The following is a 22103-nucleotide window of genomic DNA, read 5'->3' as shown; positions in this document are numbered from 1 at the left end:
ATGATGTAGCTTTCGAATCAACGATCGGCTCCATTAGACTTAATCTAGTATATTTGAAGTATCTAGAAAATAAATTTTACGTTTTTTGGATACTATTTACCTAGCGATCGAAATAGTTCAAAACCAACAATTTTTAATGTTGATATATATCGTTTGCAAGTTTAACGGAGTAAAAGTATTAAATCAGATAAAATTTTGATAGAAAATTTTTTGTACTATTTACTGCAAGATCAATATCTCTGATTGAAAATTTTAGTATTATATCACCACTTTTTGAGATATTTTTATTTTCAACCGTTGATTTTGAACCATTTCGATCGCTAAGTAAATGATATCGAAAAATCATAAAATTTATTTTTTAGATACTTCAAATACACTAGATCAAATCTAACAGAGCCGGTCGTCGATTTGGAAGCTCTATCATCGAAAACGTTTAGGAGCACGGAGGGCTCCGTACTCCTAATAGCACACGGCTAAGGAGGCAACAGACCAAATATACAAAAAGAAAAAAAAAAAAAAACCTTCATATCTTGGCGAAGCTAACTAGGTTAAGTAGTGTAAAAAATATTTTAATTTTTGAGCATTTTAAATATATATTTTTATTATTATCAATATTTTTTATTTATTTTTAAGTTAAGGACAAGAAAGTTATTTTTATTTTTTTTTAACTCGGATAGATATTTAACTTATGTTTAATTCAAATTAACTTAACGGATGATAACTGTAGGAATATTTTGGAATAATGGAGGAATACATAAGGGATATATTTGAAAGAAAAAAAAAAGAATGAATAAGATATTTTCAAAATTTTAAGAGGTATATAAGTAATTATTTTATTTTAAAAATATAAATTTTATATAAATAGATATAGCGGTGAATATATGTTTTTATTGTTATAATTGATTATTAATCTATAATACAAGGTTGCTGGATAATAACAAGCAACTTAGTCAAAATAAAAAAAAAAAAGATCAACGATGTCTATATGTCTATCCTCAATTCGGATACCTTACTATATTCAAAATTAAGTCTCCGACCTGAAATTTGTACTTATACATTGGTTCAGTATATTTGTCTGAATTAATGAAACTAAAATATTATTAATAATAAATGAATAATATATATTTATTATCAACTTTCCACTTCTTAGATTAATACTATTCCATCTATCACTATTCACTACTAAACTTTTGACATTCAAAGACTAAAAAATTAATAGTAAATTTTTTATATTAATTTTTTTGAGAAAAAAATAACATGCTATCTGCTTCATTCATTCAGACAATAAATTTAACTATATAGAGTGAGACAGCAAAGCTCTGCTTCAAGAGAAAATTTTTTTATATTGTTAAATATCCAAAGTATTCTAACTTTACTCATTCAAATATACATATTTGATCTGTATGTAAGTACAAAATTTTAGCCTGAATCTTTTTGCATAAATTTTACTAGGCACCGGTCATATTATACTATATCACCTATTAACAGTTAGTCATATTTTTTCTTTCAAGTAAAATGTATAATAAAAATATTTTTCTATTAACTATGATGCGACGGATGAATCTAAGGTGAATAATCCGATTGATTGCTGATATACATTAGTAATATAACTGATGTATTCTGGATTTTTTTTTTTTTTCTTCACCTTTTTATGGCTATAGTATGCACACGTGAGCCCGAAAGAAAAATATGAGACCCCTCAACCCGTTGGCATTTTTAAAATAAATCCTTCAATTTTATGTTAGTTTATACAAATTTGTTTTAAATTTTCGCACTTTTAAAAACTATTACTTATTACTAGTTCTAATTTTATTGAGCATAAGATGATTAAAATTATTAAATTTGATATAATTAATTATTGATGAGTATAATAAAATTATTAATGTATTTTTTTTAAAATTATTAATTTCTAAAAGCATAATAGTAAATGAAAATATCAAGTTTTTTTTTAAAAAAAAAACTGAGAGGGCTATTTATATATTCTTGTTGATAATTGAGGGGCTTTCCATACATTTCGCCGTAATAATTTGGAATTTTGGATCAGACGTTAATTAATTACCAAGTGTCAGCTCAGCAGCCACAGCAACCACGTCACTCAACGGTGGAGAGTGTACGTCTCAAAACGATTTGAAAGGTGACAATGCATGCAATGCAATTTATATGATAATTAATCGGCTGAGAACAACGTGTTTTACAAAAGCATATTCTTTAATTAATTAGTTTCTTTTTAAAATTTTTATTTATTAATGTTATCTTACTTTTGATAGTAATGCAAAAATGTATTAATTTAATTATTTCACTGATAGGGCACAAATCCATAACGTAGGCCGTAAGGATGTTGTCCGGAGATTATTGTGGTGATGAAATGACCTATAAAAGATTTTGGATTCTTCCTACCTAATCAATTCAAAAATATTTATAGAATTAATTAATTTTACAATTTTAAAGAAATAATGTTGAATATAAATTTTTTATTTTTTTTTTATTTTTTTTTATTTTTTTTTTTGTGGTCCAATGCAATTGTACGCTAAACGGATCTGATTGGGGAATAATGCTAGACTAGATCTGGAACAAGCTTTTCATGGCACAAACCTGCAAGTTATTAACTTCTTTTCGAATTAGTTTCGCTAGATATCTATCACTTTTATACTAGGCTTCACATACATTGATATAGGACACAGGATAGGACACGACTCCGATACGATGACTCAGCAGCTTTTAAAAAATTAAAATACAAAAACTGTATCAACACCGATAATAAAATATAATATTATTAATATAATAATATATATTTATTATATATAAAATATTAATTTTAATAAAATATTATTATATTTCTCGTATTAGTACAAATAAAAGTGAATTAAATTGTTATTAATAGTTCATATATTTTTTTAAAAATTTTCTCCAGGTGCCTGATGGTTGTCACGGAAGTGAAGCACCAAGGCAAATGCCTTATGAACTATGTATTGACAGCAAAGTATTAAATCGTCTTAATTTTGTTAAACAACCAAACACTATTTACAAAGTATTAAGCTTTCTAGCGATAATTGGCTATTCAATATATTGCCGGATCATGAATTCTAGCGGACTTATGATGTTATTAATTTTAAATTTTGAGTAAATTATAGAAAACACTCTTGTCAATATTAACTTTTTTATTTTTTCATTTTAATTTTTAAAAATTTATATTTTATCCTCTTAAAAATTAAGAAATGTTTAGTTCGGTTCCTACCATCGGTGTTTCGTCAGGATTCTATCTATATTTTACTATTATATACTTTTTATATTCAAAATATTCTTAAACCTCTCTCCTCAGCCGTGCCCGCCTCTCTCCTCGCCGACGTCCTCAATTGCACCACCTTGCTCCATGCCTCTCTCCATGGCAATCTTAAGTTCCCTGCCTACATCCACACTCTCGCTCTCCTCCGCCGCCGCACCCTCGCCCACCCCTCCGTTCAAGCCTACCCCGTCCTCTCCCTACTGTCGCTGAATGGAGGGGCGGTGAGGGTGCAGGAAAAGCAAGGGGAGTAGATGGAGCAAGCATATAGTCAGAACTATAGTCGAGAGAGGCATGAAAGACGGAGGAGGAGAGGTTGTGGCCTGTGGATGACGGAGGGTTGGGAAGGAGACGAAAAGAGAGAGTATAATTTGATTATTTTTTCATCGCTTTTAACACCATAATTTTTTTGTGAACATTTCTCAAAATTTAAGAAGATAAAATATAGATTTTTAAAAATTGAAAAGTGAAAGTAAAAAAACGGATATTGACAAAAAAAAATTTCGGTAATATAGTCTTAAATCTTTGACAATTCAATTCCAACATCTTGGGCCTATTAACTATTTATAATTGAGCTCAAACATAAGACGAGCATTGAAAATAAAAAATATTAAAAATGCTGATTTCTACTCACTTATGTTTGTGCACTTCTGTTGTAATCTCATAAATTTCTCTACCTAGCAACCAAAGCTCTTATAGGAAAACTATTATTCTGAAGGACATTCGAACGTTATGTTCTGAGTTTTGATCTCATCTCTGTTTGTACAGCAGGATAAAAGTTCCACGTTTTAAATTCAATGTTCAAGAAAAGCTACCTAGATAAGAATTTGACATTTTATACGCAATGATATATATATATATGCTAGCTAGCTAGAAAACATTAAAAAGCAGCTCCGAGTTAATTTGCACGGTCACTACTCCATGAATATTTGTTTGAATTTCTTTTGGTATCTGAACAACTGCACGAGCTAAAGTGAAGTTTTATTTTGAAATAGGTTCGTGTTGGGCATTCGCTGCAGTTGCGACCATAAAAATATTTAAACATGATTGTATTTAATAATTTTATATTGGCCAATTTGTATAAAATATTTATTAGTTTTGAACTGTTGCAAAAATAGACTGTCTTTTTGAATTTTACAGATTCAAGTCGAATTTTCAAAAAATGACCAAAATACTCTTATTTTCTTTTCTTTCTCCTATTTTTTTTTCCTCTTGTTTTTTTCTTTTCTTTCTCTCCGAAGAGGGCAGTGGAGGCGGAGGCGCCCCGCTTCTGTCTCCTGTGCCCTCGCCCTCGCTCTCGCCCGTGCACCCTCCCACCGCCTTCCTCGACTCCGATCCCGTCGAGGCTCCGCCTCGACCCTATTTTTTTTTTTCTCTTTCTGACTCTCTTCTACTGTTTGCTCAAAGAAGGTAGCGTCACATTCTCTTCCTTTCTTTTTTTTTCTCTCATTCTTTTTTTTTTTTCTTTTCAACTCTCTTTTATCGCATTTGCAACTCTGCACGATGGTAACGAGGACATCACCGCATTCTTTTTCTTTGCCTTCACCGACGCAGACACCGACGTCGGTGTCAGAAAAGAAGAACTTGGAGCAAGTGCGGGTGAGAGTTGAGCGGAGGAAAAAATATGCAAAAAATAAAAAAAAACAAAAAATTAAAAATAAAACAAAAAAAAAAATAATTTTTTCTACAAGAAAAATAAAAAATTAGAGAGAAAAGAAGAAAATGATGAATTTACACTATTTCAGGAGAATGTTGCACTATTTCAGAAAAATATTGCACTATTTTTGAAAAAATTTATCCTCTTTGAAAGAAGAAATATAATTTTTTGGATGAAAATTGCACATTTTAAACGAAAATTTTACTCTTTGAACGAAAATTATACTATTTGGTCGAAAATTGCACCATTTAGCTAGAAAGAGAAGGATGAGAAGGAGAAGAAATAATATAATTTTTGTTCAAAAAGTATAACTTTTGTTCAAATAGTGCAAATTTCATTTAAAAAATATATTTTTTCTCTCAAAAAGTGTAAATTTTTTTGTAAAACATTTCAATGTTTTCTTAAAATAGTACAACATTCCTCTGAAATAATGCAAATTCCTCGTTTTTTTCTTATCTTTCCGATTCTTCATTTTTTTATAGAAAAAACTATATTTTTTATATTTTATTCTTCATTCTTTTTATTTTTTATTTTCTAACTCTCACCCACACTCGCTGCGAGACCTCCTTCTTCGGCACTGGCGTCGGTGTCTGCGTCGACAAAGGCGGAGTAAGAGGATGCGGCGCAATACTCAGGAGGCGATATAAGAGGGCCAAAGAGAAAAAAATAAACGAGAGAGAAAAAGAAGATGAAGAATATGTGACGCTACCCTCTTTACTATTTTAAAGAATCGGGGAGGCGGTGGAGTAGAGTCGGAGATTAAAAAAAAAAAAGAAGAGAAAAAAAGAGGAAAGAGAAAAAGAAAAAAAAAGACGACCTATTCTTACAAAAGCTTAAAACTAATAAATCTTTTATACAAATTGGCATTTCATATTTAACAAAAAGAAATAGAAAGAGAGAGATCGATCGTGTACCGTATAATAATGCATGTGAGTTGAAAATAACATCTTTTTATTAATTAAGATTTGTAAGAACACTCTCGCAGCTAAGAATACATCTTGGAGTACTGCGTGGGGAACAATGTTATTTCCAAGGTTTTATAATTGAGGAAAATTGTTGACCGCAACAGGTGTATAAATACATCGTATACGTGTAACTCTAACTCTATGATATATAAGAGTGTTAAATCAAAATTAATTTAACTCATTGAAAGGATCTATAATATTTAAAATACCTACTTAATTATAAAAAACTATATGATTCCGGCTTTTTTTTTTTACTCATTTTATTTTACAAACACGATAATTATTACTCTTATCAACCGTTCTTAGCGCAAATACGTAGCAAAAAGTTTAGTGATTGATATCCGAAGTCTCAAGCTCGAAGGATTGTTGCTTTACATTTTCAGCTAAATAAATTTTTATATGGTCCTTGGATGTAAAACACCAAGCGTAGCCAATAATTTCTCATAATTCATGTATGAAGGGACTCTCAATACATCGTTTGCTTAATAATTTCAATCACTTGTGAGCATACCACATATATAATTAGTTACGTACACTGAATAATGGGAACGGTCCTGAAATAATTTGAACAGATTCTACTTTTCTTTAATTTGGTAACTCACCAACCCGTTCGATCGGTTGTGCACTAATAATGGCATATACATAAAATTATGATATTATAAAAGGATTTGGATCAACCCAGCTTTGGATCCCTCAACTACAGCCCCTTCGATTATTTTCCTCGAATTATTTTCCCCAGCATCGATCTGTATTCATAATGCTCCAATAAGTAGCCACGTACTTCTATATAAACTCTATGCGAGGACCTCATCCTCACCAACGAAAACTCTTGTAGTTTCCATTCCAAAGTATTGCTGCTATTTAGTGCTATGGCTTTTAAGTTTCGCCTACTGGTTTTTCACCTGATTGTTTGTTTGATGTGGGCCTCGCCATTGGCGGCTTCTCGCGGCGAACCCAGTGATCCCATGATGAAGCGGTTTGAAGAATGGATGGCCGAGTACGGTCGAGTTTACAATGACGATGTCGAGAAGCTGCACCGGTTTCGGATATTTCAAGACAATGTGAACTACGTTGAAACCTTCAATAACCGCAGCGGAAACTCGTACACTCTCGGTGTCAACCAGTTTGCTGATATGACGACCGACGAATTTTTGGCTCAATACACTGGTTTATCTGTCCCTGCAAATCGGACGTCGGAGCCGTTGATGCCGTTCGAGAATGTAAACATGCCTTCAGTGCCTCAAAGTATTGATTGGAGGGATTATCGTGCTGTAACAGAAATCAAGCAACAGGGCACATGCAGTAAGAAATTTTCAGTAGTATAGTATATGAAATCACTTCAATTTTGTGAAACACCCAGTTAATTATCTACTAATTATTTTTGATAAAAATAGCCATATTTTCCCTATTTTAAAATTCAAAGTTCAGGCCCTAAACCAATAAAAAATGCATCAGCATGAGTATCACCTACTACAAATCTTCAAATAAGATGTGAGATGAAATGATATTTAGTCAAAAATGGTGCTCCAGTAGTTTAACCTTCTATCAGTAAAACAAATAAGAACTTGACTCGGACGCGGAATGACACGCTAGCTAGTGAAAAGAAGTTAAAAGAAACACAGAGCTTGGAATACCGCCTGAGATTTTTTTTTTTTTTTTCTGGAAAAATCTATATATAAACATTCAATTGTTCGAATGTTTTCGAATGTTTTCTGGTTGTATACAATCCACAAATTTCTCCTGTAGAAGCTAATATGAATCTCTCTTTTGATATATATATAGGTTCTTGTTGGGCGTTCGTCGCAGCTGCGACGGTGGAAGGGATCTACAAAATCAAGAAAGGAATAATGCCAGATGTGTCAGAACAACAAATTCTAGATTGCAGTTACAGCTACGGGTGCCAACTCGGTGGCTGGGTGGAAAAAGGATACGATTTCATCATAGCGAATAGAGGTGTGACATCCGAGCAATCCTATCCTTACAATGGAGCTAAAGGCCAATGCTACGACGCCAGTATCGTGCCCAACGAAGCTTACATTACTGGTTATAAATTTCTTCCTAAGAACGAGCGCAGCATCATGTATGCTGTGGCGCAGCAACCGGTAGCCGCTGCAGTCGCTGCCGGTAAAAACTTCCAGTTGTACCGCGGCGGTATCTACAGAGGACCTTGTGCAGCTAAACTTAACCATGCCATCACAATTATAGGATACGGAGCAGACTCTTATACGGGAGAAAAATACTGGCTTATAAAGAATTCATGGGGCCAAAACTGGGGCGAAGCTGGGTACATGAGGCTGGCGAGAGAAACCGGATCATACAGTGGAGTATGTGGCATTGCCTTGTACGCTCTCTACCCAACTCTCACATCAATGCCTCATCCCGAACTCTCTGACACGGGATCTGAGGGCATAACAAGCTCTATCTAATCAATTAAGTGCTTGTTTGCTCCTGTATAAGGTTGTAATTAAGTCACAAAAAGGGCTGTTGTGTGGTTCTCTCCCTCGCTCGTTACTTGCTTTGTATTCCAAGTTTGAATATGTATTATTAATTATCCCACTGTTTGTACTTTGTCTGAGTGTATTCAGCTTAATTTGACACGAATATCAAGTAAAAATTGAAGTGTGCCGTTTACTTACTGTAAACTATTTATATCTCATTTTGTAGGATGAGGTTGTAAATTACTTAATTGGGTTCCAACACGATAAAAATATGGGTAAATTATATTGTTATCCCCTGAACTTTTGACGAAATTTTACTTTACCCTTTGAACTCCTAAAATGGAGATCTAACACCCTAAATTCTAATATTTTGTTCATGTTACCACTTCCGTCAGTTTTCCGTCAAGTTCTGTTAACCGGAAACTGACAGAAGGGGTAAAGCGAATGAAATATTAGAGTTTAGGGTGTTAGATGTCTATTTTAGATGTTTGGGGGGTTAAGTGAAACTCGCCAAAAATTCAGGAGGTAACAATGCAATTTACCCCAACTATAAATTATTTTATTATAATATGTTACTTATGGATTTACTACTAAATTTCAAGTTAGTGATCATACTTGATTTTGAATATATATATATATATATATATATATATTTTATACTAAAATAAATCATATCATAATTTATCATACTTTAGAAACATTGTTCTAAAGTATTATAAAATATTATTTTATATTTTTATATTAAAAATTTTTAATTGGCTGAAATGAAGTACACAAATTTTATTTTAGACTACAATAAAGTTACATTGCATAATTTTACAGAAAATAAATGCATTTTTTATAACAATACTTCTAAAGATAAAAAGGACAAACGAGTAGTATAGAAAATTAACTAAGAATTAAAATATCTATATCTGAGTGAGTACACCTATTGTAAATCAACCATATTAGCGAGTAAATAAGGATAGTAGAGTGTTCGAGTATCGTAGGTAATTAGTATCGCACTTTTCTTATTTTTAAGCCACTCTAATTCATTTTTTTCGTTTTTATTTTACTACAATAAAATGTAGGATAAATTATGGTATAATTTATTTTAGGATAAAAAATATATATAAATTCAAAATCAAGCATGATCACTAAGTTGAGGGTTAATAGTCAATTTATAAGTAACATATTATAATAAAATAATTTATAGTCAAGAGTTCTACGGGGTAAATTGCACTGCTACTTTCTGAACTTTTGGCAAGTTTCACTTAACCTTGCAAACTCCTAAAATAGATATATATCTAACACTCTAAACTCTAATATTTCATTCGTTTTATTCTTTCTGTCAGTTTCCGATTAACGAAGCTTGATGGAAAATTGATATGAATTCGGATATGGATTTTGACTATACTCGACCCGAATCCGAACCCGTCCTATATATATATTGTTAATTTCATACAGATTCCTACAAACATAATGAATGGTAAATATACTTCTATAAAGTTTAATTTTCATATATTGTCCCTACAAAATCATGATATTTTTAAATATGTCCCTACCAGTAGAATTCGTTAGAAAATTTTAGTTAACCATAGATTAAATATTTAACTCTAACTAGCTTTTAATATTTTTACCCTTTTATATTATTTTGTTATAGTTTTTGAAGGGATATATTTGTGATGGCAAAATTGAAAATATAAACAGTTTTCTAAAAGCAATAAATCAGAGGAATATATTTGAAAATATCAGAACATTTGTAGGGACAACATATGTTACCCGCTTCGTTTATTTTATTTAGAAATAAACTTAGTTGGAAATCTGAATCAAGGATTCGAATTTGGGTCTCGAGCACCAACCACCAAACCCTTTGCCACTTGCTCTAAGGACGGTCGGTGTAGGGACAACATATGAAAATTGAACTTTGTAGGAATATATTTGTTATTCACTATATTTGTAGGGATCTGTATAAAATTAACCCTATATATAAAGGATTAGTACTATTATACTCTTATAAGTATAGATTTCTTTGTATTTCTAAATTTTTTACCGGTTGATAAATGATTGTGCGGTTAGAAATGATGGTGGCCTCCTAAAGTTGAATGAGTGATTAATTAAATAGTATGATCTAACGAGTGAAAATAATTAAGAAATAGATTTAATGGTAAAAAGCTTATAAATATAAAAGAGTTTATATTCATAAATGTATGATAGCTACACTCATATAAAAAAAAAGAATCTTTCTTTACTTTCTACCCATTATCTCGTAATTGCAACGGGCGGTGTCTACCATCTCTCTCTCCCTATCCGTCTACATCGGCATTCTGCTGCTATCGTTGCCACCAATCCGACTGCATCTTGCCCGCGCCACCATTGCCTTATGGCTATGTCGCGTCCACAAACTACTGCCCCATCACGCGTGAAAGTTACGGCTGCTGCGTACGCTATGCTGCATCGCGCTGGCAAGCTATTACTCACTCACTCTCTCGTCATTTGTTTCTTGTCACCAAACATGCATGAATGAAAAACTTTTTTTTTTTTTTTTTGTCGAAGCAAACAATAAAAATTTAAAATTCTCTTTTTTCACAAAAAAATTTTCCGCAAAAAATAGTTTTCTACTATTTTTTAAGGAGCTAAATAGGTCCTTAATTTTTCATATGTGAAATTGCACTGCTATTTCCTGAACTTTTGGCGAGTTTTACTTAACCCTCCAAACTTCTAAAATAAACATCTAATACCCTAAACTCTAATATTTTATTCGTTTTATCCCTTCCGTCAGTTTCCGGTTAACGGAGCTTGATGAAAAAACTAACGGAAAGAGTAACATGAACAAAATATTGGAATTTAGAGTATTAGATGTCCATTTTAGAAGTTCGAGGGATAAAGTGAAAACTTTGCTAAAAGTTCAGGAGGTAACAATATAATTTTACCCATAAAAATATGGACTATTAGGAGAAGTTTAATTATGTTGCTATATAAGAGATCATTTAATTCGTTCCTTTGGTATACTAGAAAAGCCTAGTGGAAGGTTTTGTCTTCTGAGTCCTATAATTTTTATCTATTTCTGGTCTAACTCACGTTAGATATTAACACACACACACAGAAGGCTATAAGTAGAAACTACGTACGCAAGCTAAAATTCAGGGTTCGTCCAAAATTTACTTTATTAATCCAACACACTATCTCATAATTCATGTATGAGGGGTTCTCAATACATTGTTTGCTTAATAATTTCAATCACTTGTGAGCATACCACATATATAATTAGTTACGTACGCTGAATAATGGGAACGGTCCTGAAATAATTTGAACAGATTCTACTTTTCTTTAATTTGGTAACTCACCAACCCGTTCGGTCGGTTGTGCACTAATAATGGCATATACGTAAAATTATGATATTATAAAAGGATTTGGATCAACCCAGCTTTGGATCCCTCAACTACAGCCCCTTCGATTATTTTCCTCGAATTATTTTCCCCAGCATCGATCTGTATTCATAATGCTCCAACAAGTAGCCACGTACTTCTATAAAAACTCTATGCGAGGACCTCATCCTCACCAACGAAAACTCTTGTAGTTTCCATTCCAAAGTATTGCTGCTATTTAGTGCTATGGCTTTTAAGTTTCACCTACTGGTTTTTCACCTGATGGTTTGTTTGATGTGGGCTTCGCCATCGGCAGCTTCTCGCGGCCAACCCAGTGATCCCATGATGAAGCGGTTTGAAGAATGGATGGCCGAGAACGGTCGAGTTTACAATGACGATGTCGAGAAGCTGCGCCGGTTTCAGATATTTCAAGACAATGTGAACTACGTTGAAACCTTCAATAACCGCAGCGGAAACTCGTACACTCTCGGTGTTAACCAGTTTGCTGATATGACGACTGATGAATTTTTGGCTCAATACACTGGTTTATCTGTCCCTGCAAATCAGAAGTCGGAGCCCTTGATGTCGTTTGAGGATGTAAACCTGTCTTCGGCGCCTCAAAGTGTTGATTGGAGGGATGATCGTGCTGTCACAGAAGTGAAGCAACAGGGCACATGCAGTAAGAAATGTTCAGTATAATATGTAAAAGCACTTTAATTTTGTGAAACACCCAATTAATCATCTACTAAATCTTAAATTTTAAGCTTTTAGAGACAATTGATTGTTTAATATGGTATTACAATCAAAGACCGCAAATTTAAATCCCAGTGTACTCCTTAATTTTCTCCAATTTAATTCAATTTCATGTTTTTGGGCCTACCAAATTGTCTTGAATCTAAATTTAAGGGAAGTGTCGAAAATAAAGGTTAAAAAATACTTTTTTTGAGATTGAGAGTACTATTCTTTAGTAGCTTAACCTTCCGTCACAACCAGTGATTGAAAATTTTCTCTTTTCATAGCAAATGTATATAGGTTTTATATAGAAAAACTATATATAAAAGCTCAATTGTTCGAATGTTTTCTGGTATTAAGCAATCCACAAATTTCTCCAGTAGAAGCTAATATGAATCTCTCTTTTGATATATATATATATATATAGGTTCTTGTTGGGCGTTTGTGGCAGCTGCGACGGTGGAAGGGATCTACAAAATCAAGAAAGGAATATTGCCAGATGTGTCAGAACAACAAATTCTAGATTGCAGTCACAGCTACGGGTGCAAACGTGGTGGCTTTGTGGAAAAAGGATACGATTTCATCATAGCTAATAAAGGAGTGACAACTGAGCCTTCCTATCCTTATAATGGAGTTATAGGCACTTGCGTCGACGCCACTATCGTGCCCAATGAAGCTTACATTACTGGGTATAAATTTCTTCCTAAAAATGAAAGAAGCATTATGAATGCTGTGTCGCAGCAACCGGTTGCTGCTGCAGTCGATGCCGATAAGAACTTCCAGTTATACCGCGGTGGTATCTTTAAAGGACCTTGTGGAACCAAAATTAACCATGCCATCACGATTATAGGATATGGAGAAGACGATACGACTGGAGACAAATTTTGGATCATAAAGAACTCATGGGGCCAAAACTGGGGCGAAGCTGGGTACATAAGGCTGCAAAGAGAATCCGGATCATTTTCTGGATTATGTGGTATTGCCCGGTACGCCCTCTACCCAACTCTCACATCAATGCCTCATTCCGAACTCTCTGACACGGGATCGGACAGCATAACTAGCTCTATCTAATTAATTAAGTGCTTGTTTGCTCCTGTATAAGCTTGTAATTAAGTCACAAAAAGGGCTGTTGTGTGCATGGTTCTCTCCCTCGCTCGTTACTTGCTTCGTATTCCGAGTTTGAATATGTATTATTAATTATCCCACTGTTTGTACTTTGTGCGAGGGTACTCAGCTTAATTTGACATGAATATCAAGTATTAGTTGAAGTGAGCTGTTTACTTACTGTGAACTATTTATATCTCATTTTGTAGGATGAGGTTAATGTAAATTACTTAATTGGGTTCCAACACAGATAAAAATATGGACTATATCTATATAGGAGAAGTTTATTCATATTGCTATATAAGATCGTTTAATTTGTTCCTTTGGTATACTAGAAAAGCCTAGTGGAAGGTTTTGTCTTCTGAGTCCTATAATTTTTATCTATTTCTGGTCCAACTCACGTTAGACATTAACACGCACACACAGAAGGCTATAAGTAGAAACTACGACCGCAAGCTAAAATTCAGGGTTCGTCCAAAATTTACTTTATTAATCCAACACACTATCTCATCACATCAATAAGCAGATAGAGACTACTACGTACTGACTGTATCTAGTGAAATTGGTTAAAGATTTAATAATTGATATCTGAGACTAATTAATGGTTGGTACCAAAGATTCTAAATTTAAAAATTAGTTGTTTCGCATTTCTAGTTGAGTTAATTTCTCAAAAAACTTATAGAAAAGTTTACTTTCTTTTATTTCTCTTGCTCAAAAAATATAAGGATGGTGGAGACTTTTTGGTAAAATAATGAAAATTTTAATCCTCATCCTTACCTTGAAACCAAATTCATACATCTTAGTTTAAAGATTCTTTTCTTTTTTCCTTTTGGAAAGAGGAAAAAAAAATCGTCAATTAATTAAAAATAAAATACAGTGTTTCGACATCAGTTAAGGAAGTCTACAAGAAAACACGAGAGAAAAGAAAAGAAAAAGAAAAGGAGAAAAGAGAAACAGAAGGTGAATTTGGTTTCAGTAAAAATTACCCTTTTTTTTTTTTTTTTTTTTTTTTTTTTTTTATTTTTTTTTTTTTTTTTTTTTTTTTTTGAGAAATAGTAGCATGCCACTGCTTCATTTAATTAGATAGTAAATTAGGCTACATAGTGATAGGAATAGGCCCTTATCCCCCTTTTATACCCAAACACTAATTTTTTATCCGAGAATAGTAATTCTTGGTTATTCCCACCAATACCTCCATTTTCTAAAAAATACTCCTGTTGTGTTTAAGCCAGATAATCCCCCAAGTACTTGCAATTGACACCAGTTCCCTCGACCTTAATGTGCCTCCTTTAAAATTACCTAAAATTAATGGGGCATATATTGTGGAAAGTTGCACAGCTACACAGGATTAGTTGAATCGTTCCTGTTGAATCGCTCATGCTCTTCTAATCTAATTATGTGCATGCCCCTTTTTTTTTCAATTCTCCATCAGTTTGCAACTTTTTTCTATTCTGATAAGAAATCGGTGGATATCAGAATGAGCAATTCGAAATCGTGATTTAGAATGGTGGGTTTGCAATCTCTGTAGTAAGATATATACCAACAATTCGATTACTAAGAGGTAATTGAGACGTGGGGTAATGTAAAAGAGGGCTTTGTGAATTTACCTTATATAGAGCTTTTACAATACAGGAGCTATTTATGTACCTAAATCAATTTTAGGTCAGATTGTGGTACACATGCAGCTGCCAATTGACAAACGCCTATCAACTACTCAACCTCTATATATATATATATATATATATATATATATATATATATATANTCACCTAGTCCTTCTCCTACTTTGGATACAACGCATTAACGCATGGGTTCAATTATTATAAGCTCTACGCTCCACATAATAAACGAAATTAATAGTATGCTATCTTTTTCTCAAAAAAACATAATCTGTATCCATCACAGCATAGTTATCAATTTTAAGACTATTCATAAGCAGATTCTTAATTAAATTGATCTTTTAAATTAATAACACTAACAATTTTTAAATTACACATAAAATTAAAGTCGGGTCGATCGAAAAAACTTATGAATCATGGAAGCTAGATGATTATAATGATTGATGTGAATTAAGGACTAGCCATAAGAGCAATGCTTTGCGGTCACCTTGAAGAGAAAATCGAACAAGAATGTAAAAGTCGATAATTACATCATCACAATATATAATTATTAATCTAATCATGGAAATTAAGGTGCAATTTATGCGTATACATTTATATAATTGTGTTGGAATAATATTAATAATATTTGTACTTTTTTACCACTAACTTTATAACCCTTAAGATAAAAAATTGTAGGTTTGAAATGATAGTAGTCTCCTAAGATTTAGTGGATAGTTGATAGAATAACATAATTTAACGTATAGAATTGATTAAGGGATCCAATATATATACACACACGCACGCACACAGTTAAAACAATCAATTATTTGCCACAAATTCTATTTCTATTTACTCATACTTGCAAGAGCAAGCATTGGGCCATAAAGATTTCGTTTCAAATATTGTCATATTTCTTTACTTGTTTTGTGATCGAATTGAAAATAATCTATAGCTTTGTGATTTTTTTTTTGTGAAAGGAATGTACAGGGTATTACCTACACGTTTTATTGAATGTATAATAGAAGTTACGTGTAAAACAAATATAGGTTATAATTACTAGGGCTGAGTAGGCCCACAGTAATAATTGATCTCCCAAATTGAAACCTCCGGTTACAAAAATTTAAACAACATTAGTGCATTATTGTGAGATACTCGAGCTTTTTTTTCAGATGATCTATACAACTCATTGAAAATTTTACCGTTGTGCTGTTTCTATAAGTTCTAGCTTATAGCAGTAAACATCTAATTGTTCAAAGGATTTTGATCCAGGTATCTAATTGTTAAATATCTACCGAGCTTTGGATTCCTCAACTAATTGTCACCGGCCAAAAGGCCGCTTTCAATAGGCCCTTCGATTATTTTTCTTCCATTATTTTCCACAGCATCTATCTCCTACTAATGCTTCTAGTTGTAGTCACGAACTTCTATATAAGCTCGATTTGGCAAGGAGCTCATCCACACAAACGAAATTAAACCATTCCAAAGTGTAGGTGATATTATGGGTTCCAAATTTCAACTTGTGTTATTTTACATGGTTGTTTCTGTAATGTTGGCTTCGCCACGGGCAGCTTCTCGTAGCCTACCGGATGATCCCATGATGCGGAGGTTCGAAGAATGGATGGCTCGGTTCCATCGTGTTTATACAGACGATGCGGAGAAGTGGCGGCGGTTCCAGATATTTCAGGATAACGTGAACTATATCGAATCCTTCAATAATCGAAGCGGGAACTCGTACACTCTCGGCACTAACCAATTTGCTGATATGACATTTGATGAATTTCTAGCTAAGTACACCGGTACATCTGTCCCTCTAAAAATGAAGTCAGAGACATTGACCTTGACATCATTTGAGGATGTAAATATATCCGCGGTGCCTAAGAGCATAGATTGGAGGGACCATGGTGCCGTCACTGAAGTCAAACAACAAGGCACATGCGGTAAGAAGTATTTTTTTTTAAGAAATAGGTAGCAAGCTGCTACCTGCTTCATTCATTAAGTGATGCGGTAAGAAATGTTAAATGTAATATATATTAAAGCAGTGTCCTTTTGTAAAGCAACTAGCTAGTTTCACATGTAAGTTTAAGTTTTTAAAGATAAGCGACATTCTAACATGACATGCCATGAACATAAAATCAGTCCCTCTAAATATGAAGTCAGAGGCGCCGTTGACATAATTTGAGAACGTAAAATGTCCTCAGTGCCTCAAAGTATAGATTGGAGGGACTATAATGTTATCATAAAAGTCAAACAATAAGGCATACACCGTAAGAAGTGTTAAGTACGTATTATTTATATATATATATATATATATATATATATATATATATAGAGTGAGGCTACTATGCTATCGGAAGCACGGAGCCTTCCGTGCTTCTAGCTCGTTTTCGATGTTGCGACTTTCGAATCGTCGATCGGCTCCGTTAAACTTGATCTAGAGTATTTGAAGTACCTAGAAAATAAATTTTATGATTTTACGATATCATTTGCCTAGTGAACGAAGGGGCTCAAAATCAACGGCTGAAAATAAAAATCTTACAAAATGTAATAATATGACATTAAAATTTTAAATCAAAGATATTGATCTTGTTTTATATAGTATAAAGAATTTTCTATCAAAATTTCACGTGATTTAGATATTTCTACACCGTTAAACTTGCAAACAGCACACTACGGCCATTGAAATTTGTTGATTTTGAGCCCATTCGATCACTAGGCAAATGATATCAAAAAATAATAAAATTTATTTTCTAGATACTCCAAATACTCTAGATCAAGTTTAACGGAGCCGATCGACAATTCGAAAGTTGCAACATCGAAAACGAGCTGGAAGCACGGAAGGCTCCGTGCTTTCGATAGCATAGTAGTCCCCCTCACGTCTGGGCTCGAGACTTTTTAATCGGCCATGACGTGGGCTTGAATTAAATGGAAGGAAATTAATAGCATGTGAAACAACCGTTGTACTCAAAAGCTTAAATTGTTAGAGAACGGTGTTTAAACATTTTTATATTTAACAGTTAACATTAGAACAAGACCCTCCTAGCTAGCTCAAACTCTCGAATTCGAGATTTTAAATTTTAAATTTAAATTTAAAAATTTAAAAATTATATATTTAAATTTAAAAATTTAAATATAAAATATAAAATATTAATTTAAATATAATATAAGGAATAATATCATTATTTTCTATTTATAACTATTCAATATTTTTTTTATTGTATCTTATCTATTCAAACGTTATTTTTTTTTTATTTTCGAGAACAACTCAATTTTTATCTAAACGTAAATTTCAAAATTTGTATCTATTTCTAAAATAAATAATTCTTGCTTGTACTCGAACGAAATGAAGTGTCACAGGGTAGTAGCGTACGTGATAAGAATTAATTGGACGTGTTTATTTTGGAAAAAAAAAAAGAGAGACCATTTCATGCATTATCAGTAAAACAAATTTATATGGTCTCCTTTTAGAGTTCCTTTTCCCAAGAAAAGTTTTGAATAGTACGGACCTTCACTGTAGCTAGCATTGAAATTAAATAAGCACGTGAATAAATATCCTCGAAAAGGTACTTGAAACACATGAAATGAAGTTAGCCTTGCTGTGCAATAAGTTACTGTTTGCTGATACTGGTGAATACAACCAAGTATATATCATTAAGAAGTTCATTTTTTGACCTAAAAATAGACCTAAAATAAGCGCGCACGCCCCGAAAAAAGAAGTGTACCTAATTACAAAACAGTAGTCTATGCTATTGGAATGCACTAATAAGGTCCTATTTGGTTTCAGGATAACAAACATTAGAATAAATTTTTTTTATCTCTGGAATAATTTACTATTCAAGAGCTAATCAAGAATAAAAATAAAATTATATTTAGTTTGTAATGTTGCTATTCTCAGAAATAGTTAAAATTGTGTTTGATTAATTAGCAGAGGATAGTGAAAAAAAAATATAATAATTGAATTTGATATAAAATATAATTTAATAAAAATAAATTATTGTAAAATTAATTTATTATAAACCGCAATGTTAATCACTTGGCCATCCTCTTTTCAAGAGGATATATATCTGCTGTGGGAATTCACTTCTTAGGAGATTGTTAGAAGCAGTACGTTTTGGTTTCGTAATAACTTCTAATTAGTTTTGCTGCCGATCGTATCTAGTGCAGTTGGCTAAAAGTTTGCCGGTTGATATTCGAGATTCCAAATTCAAAATTTAATTATTTTAAATTTCTTTCTAAATTTATTTATTTTAAAAAAATATAGGAAGGAGGCAACTTGCTACCTTTCTCTTGGAAAAAAAAGAAAGAGAAAAAGAAAACCTATTGTTTGGATGTTTTCATAATTATGTCTTAATAACGGACATAATTTCTATTGTAAATGCTAAACAATTAATTGAATCTTTGTTTTCGGAGTAGAATCCTGCTGGGCATTCACTGCAATTGCGACGGTGGAAGGAATCTACAAGATTAAAAAAGGATCGCTGATACCTCTATCAGAGCAGGAGGTTCTGGATTGCAGCGTTAGTTATGGGTGCAAAGGCGGAGGCTGGGTGCACAAAGGCTACGATTTCATCATATCTAACAAAGGCGTGGCAACGGAAGCTTCGTATCCCTACAAAGAAGTTCAAGGCAATTGCGCTTCCAACATCGTGCCCAATGCAGCTTCTATAACCGGTTACAAGTTTCTGCCTCGCAGTGAAAGTAAACTTATGAACGCCGTGTCGCAGCAACCGGTTGCCGCGGCCGTCGAAGCAGATAAGAAATTCCAGCTTTACACCGGCGGTATCTATAAAGGACCTTGCGGAGTTATGATTAACCATGCCATCACTGTCATAGGTTATGGAGCGGACAACAGTACTGGAGATAAGTATTGGATAATAAAGAATTCATGGGGTACAAACTGGGGAGAAAATGGCTTCATGAGATTGGAAAAAGATGTCGCTTCCAAATCTGGATTATGCGGTCTTACCAAGCAGCTAGTTTACCCAACTATCACATCAACTGCTCCTACGGAACTCGCCGGCGCCGTTGTTGGATCTGATAGCCTAAGAAGCTCTGCATAAGGTTGAAGCTGCGATTTAGCTATATATATATATGAAGCGATCGTTCCCTACCAATATATAACAAATAATTAAGGAGGTGCTTCGAGTTCCTCGTCGTTTATTACCAATTTGATCAAGTGATCCTCACCTTGTCGCGTTCCTTCGCAAGTTTGAATAATTATCGTATTATGATCAAGCCATTTGTATATGTATGTTGTGATCGATGTGTATTCTGCTTTGACTAGCTAGTAAGAATATCAAGTAGTAATTAAAAGTGTGCTGCTTATTACTACTGTGATGAACTACGTGTGTGATATATATATATATATATATATATATATATATATATATATATATATATATATATATATATATATATATATATATATATATATAGATGATTAAAGCTCGACAATTTTCTCTAGCTAGCTAGCTAGCTAGTTAGGCATCACCGGTACATACACGAAACACGGACACAAAATACGAAATACGACACAGTTCGGACACGATGACTTAGCAGTTTTTGGAAAGTAAGATACGGATGCGGTATAGCAAGACACCGCTTATAATAAAATATAATATTATTAATATAATATAATATATTTTTTTATATATAAAATATTAATTTTGCTAAAATATTATTATATTTTTCAAATGAATAAAAGTTAATATATTTTATTAATAGTTCATATATTTTTTAAAAATAAATTATTCACCATATATAACTTATTTATATTATTTTAAAAAATTGTACGTATTCATCAAAAATTAAAATACTTATCATCTTATACTATATATGCATACAAAAAAGAAATTTAAAAATGTTTTTTTTTTTCCGATGAGATATGCTATATATGGAGCGGCGGACGCTTTTACACAAAAAATTGTTGTGTTATTTGGAGAAAAAGAATCAAAATTCCACCCATTTTAACTTAGTTCTTGTCTTGGACCTGCTAAAAGTTTGTGACGACATGTTATGAACTATTATGAGTTTCAGATTTGATTTTAAATGAAATGTTAAATCTAGATATAATTTAAACCTGCCTCTCCACTACATTTTAAGCGTTTATAAGACCTATTTTTTAACAAGTACTTCGACTGCATGAATCATACCATGTATATATACTAATGAAACAAGTTAAGGATCTAATTGCAACAATTGAGAGCGAAAGTACTCAATTGAAAATTGTGTAAGAGGTTAAGGACACAATCATAACAATTTAAAGGGTTGGGAGAATGGACTCATTAATTTGGTGGTTTCAATTTTTAATCTTTAATCAAAATTTTGACCATTTCTAACTCTTGAATTAATATTATTCCGCTAAGGAGACCATTAAATCTTAGGGTGGGACCACTATAATCCCAACTCTATAATTCTTGATCTAAGGGCAAAAAAATTAAAATTACCAAATTCTAGATCTTTATTTTTCTGGATACATAATAACTCTAGTGTATATATATACATACACTAAGCATTTTTTTCTCTGAATGCAAAGACCAACAGAAAATTTTTCAGTAACAAAAAAAGGTAAGCAAATATGTTATCGGACCTATATCTTTATTTATTTATTTATTGTTTAGGAATATTGATATGATAAGTATATCAAAGAACCTTTTTTTTTTTTTTTTTTTCCAAAGTCTGTATCAGATCTATATCAAAATACATTTTTTTTTTAGAATGTTGTTATCGCAAGAATATCTAAGTATAATTTCAGTTCAAATTTTCATTAAATGAGAAAAATGCACGGAGGCCTACCCACTAAATGGATGAACGGAGGCCTCCTCAAATGTATATAAGACATTTTAAAATTGCCAACTTATATTTTTCACTTTAAAAATTCCTAGTTATTTAAGTAAAAAAATGAATCTAATTTAAACAAGCACTCTATCAGATATGTAGCAATTAATTATACTAATTTTAAAAAGTAATTGAGATTATAAAT

General features: G+C 32.5%; 3 protein-coding genes across 3 annotated transcripts; all 3 read left to right on the top strand.

Annotated features, from left to right (window-relative positions):
* On the top strand, positions 6707 to 8456 carry LOC109709974 (fruit bromelain-like). Its single transcript, XM_020232376.1, has 2 exons — positions 6707 to 7204; positions 7685 to 8456. The coding sequence occupies exons 1-2, from the start codon at positions 6772 to 6774 to the stop codon at positions 8326 to 8328; spliced, it is 1077 nt and encodes a 358-aa protein (XP_020087965.1). The 5' UTR covers positions 6707 to 6771; the 3' UTR covers positions 8329 to 8456.
* Positions 11825 to 13699, top strand: LOC109710672 (fruit bromelain-like). The gene is made up of 2 exons (XM_020233406.1): positions 11825 to 12366; positions 12847 to 13699. Exons 1-2 carry the CDS (start codon positions 11934 to 11936, stop codon positions 13488 to 13490), a joined length of 1077 nt encoding a protein of 358 aa, XP_020088995.1. The 5' UTR covers positions 11825 to 11933; the 3' UTR covers positions 13491 to 13699.
* LOC109709936 (fruit bromelain-like) lies at positions 16587 to 20452 on the top strand. The gene is made up of 2 exons (XM_020232319.1): positions 16587 to 17061; positions 19535 to 20452. The coding sequence occupies exons 1-2, from the start codon at positions 16623 to 16625 to the stop codon at positions 20179 to 20181; spliced, it is 1086 nt and encodes a 361-aa protein (XP_020087908.1). The 5' UTR covers positions 16587 to 16622; the 3' UTR covers positions 20182 to 20452.

This window comes from Ananas comosus, linkage group 5 (assembly GCF_001540865.1).
Source record: "Ananas comosus cultivar F153 linkage group 5, ASM154086v1, whole genome shotgun sequence".
NCBI classification, from domain to species: Eukaryota; Viridiplantae; Streptophyta; class Magnoliopsida; order Poales; family Bromeliaceae; genus Ananas; species Ananas comosus.
Note: the sequence above shows the minus strand (reverse complement) of the source record. Positions and strands in the feature narration are given on the sequence as shown.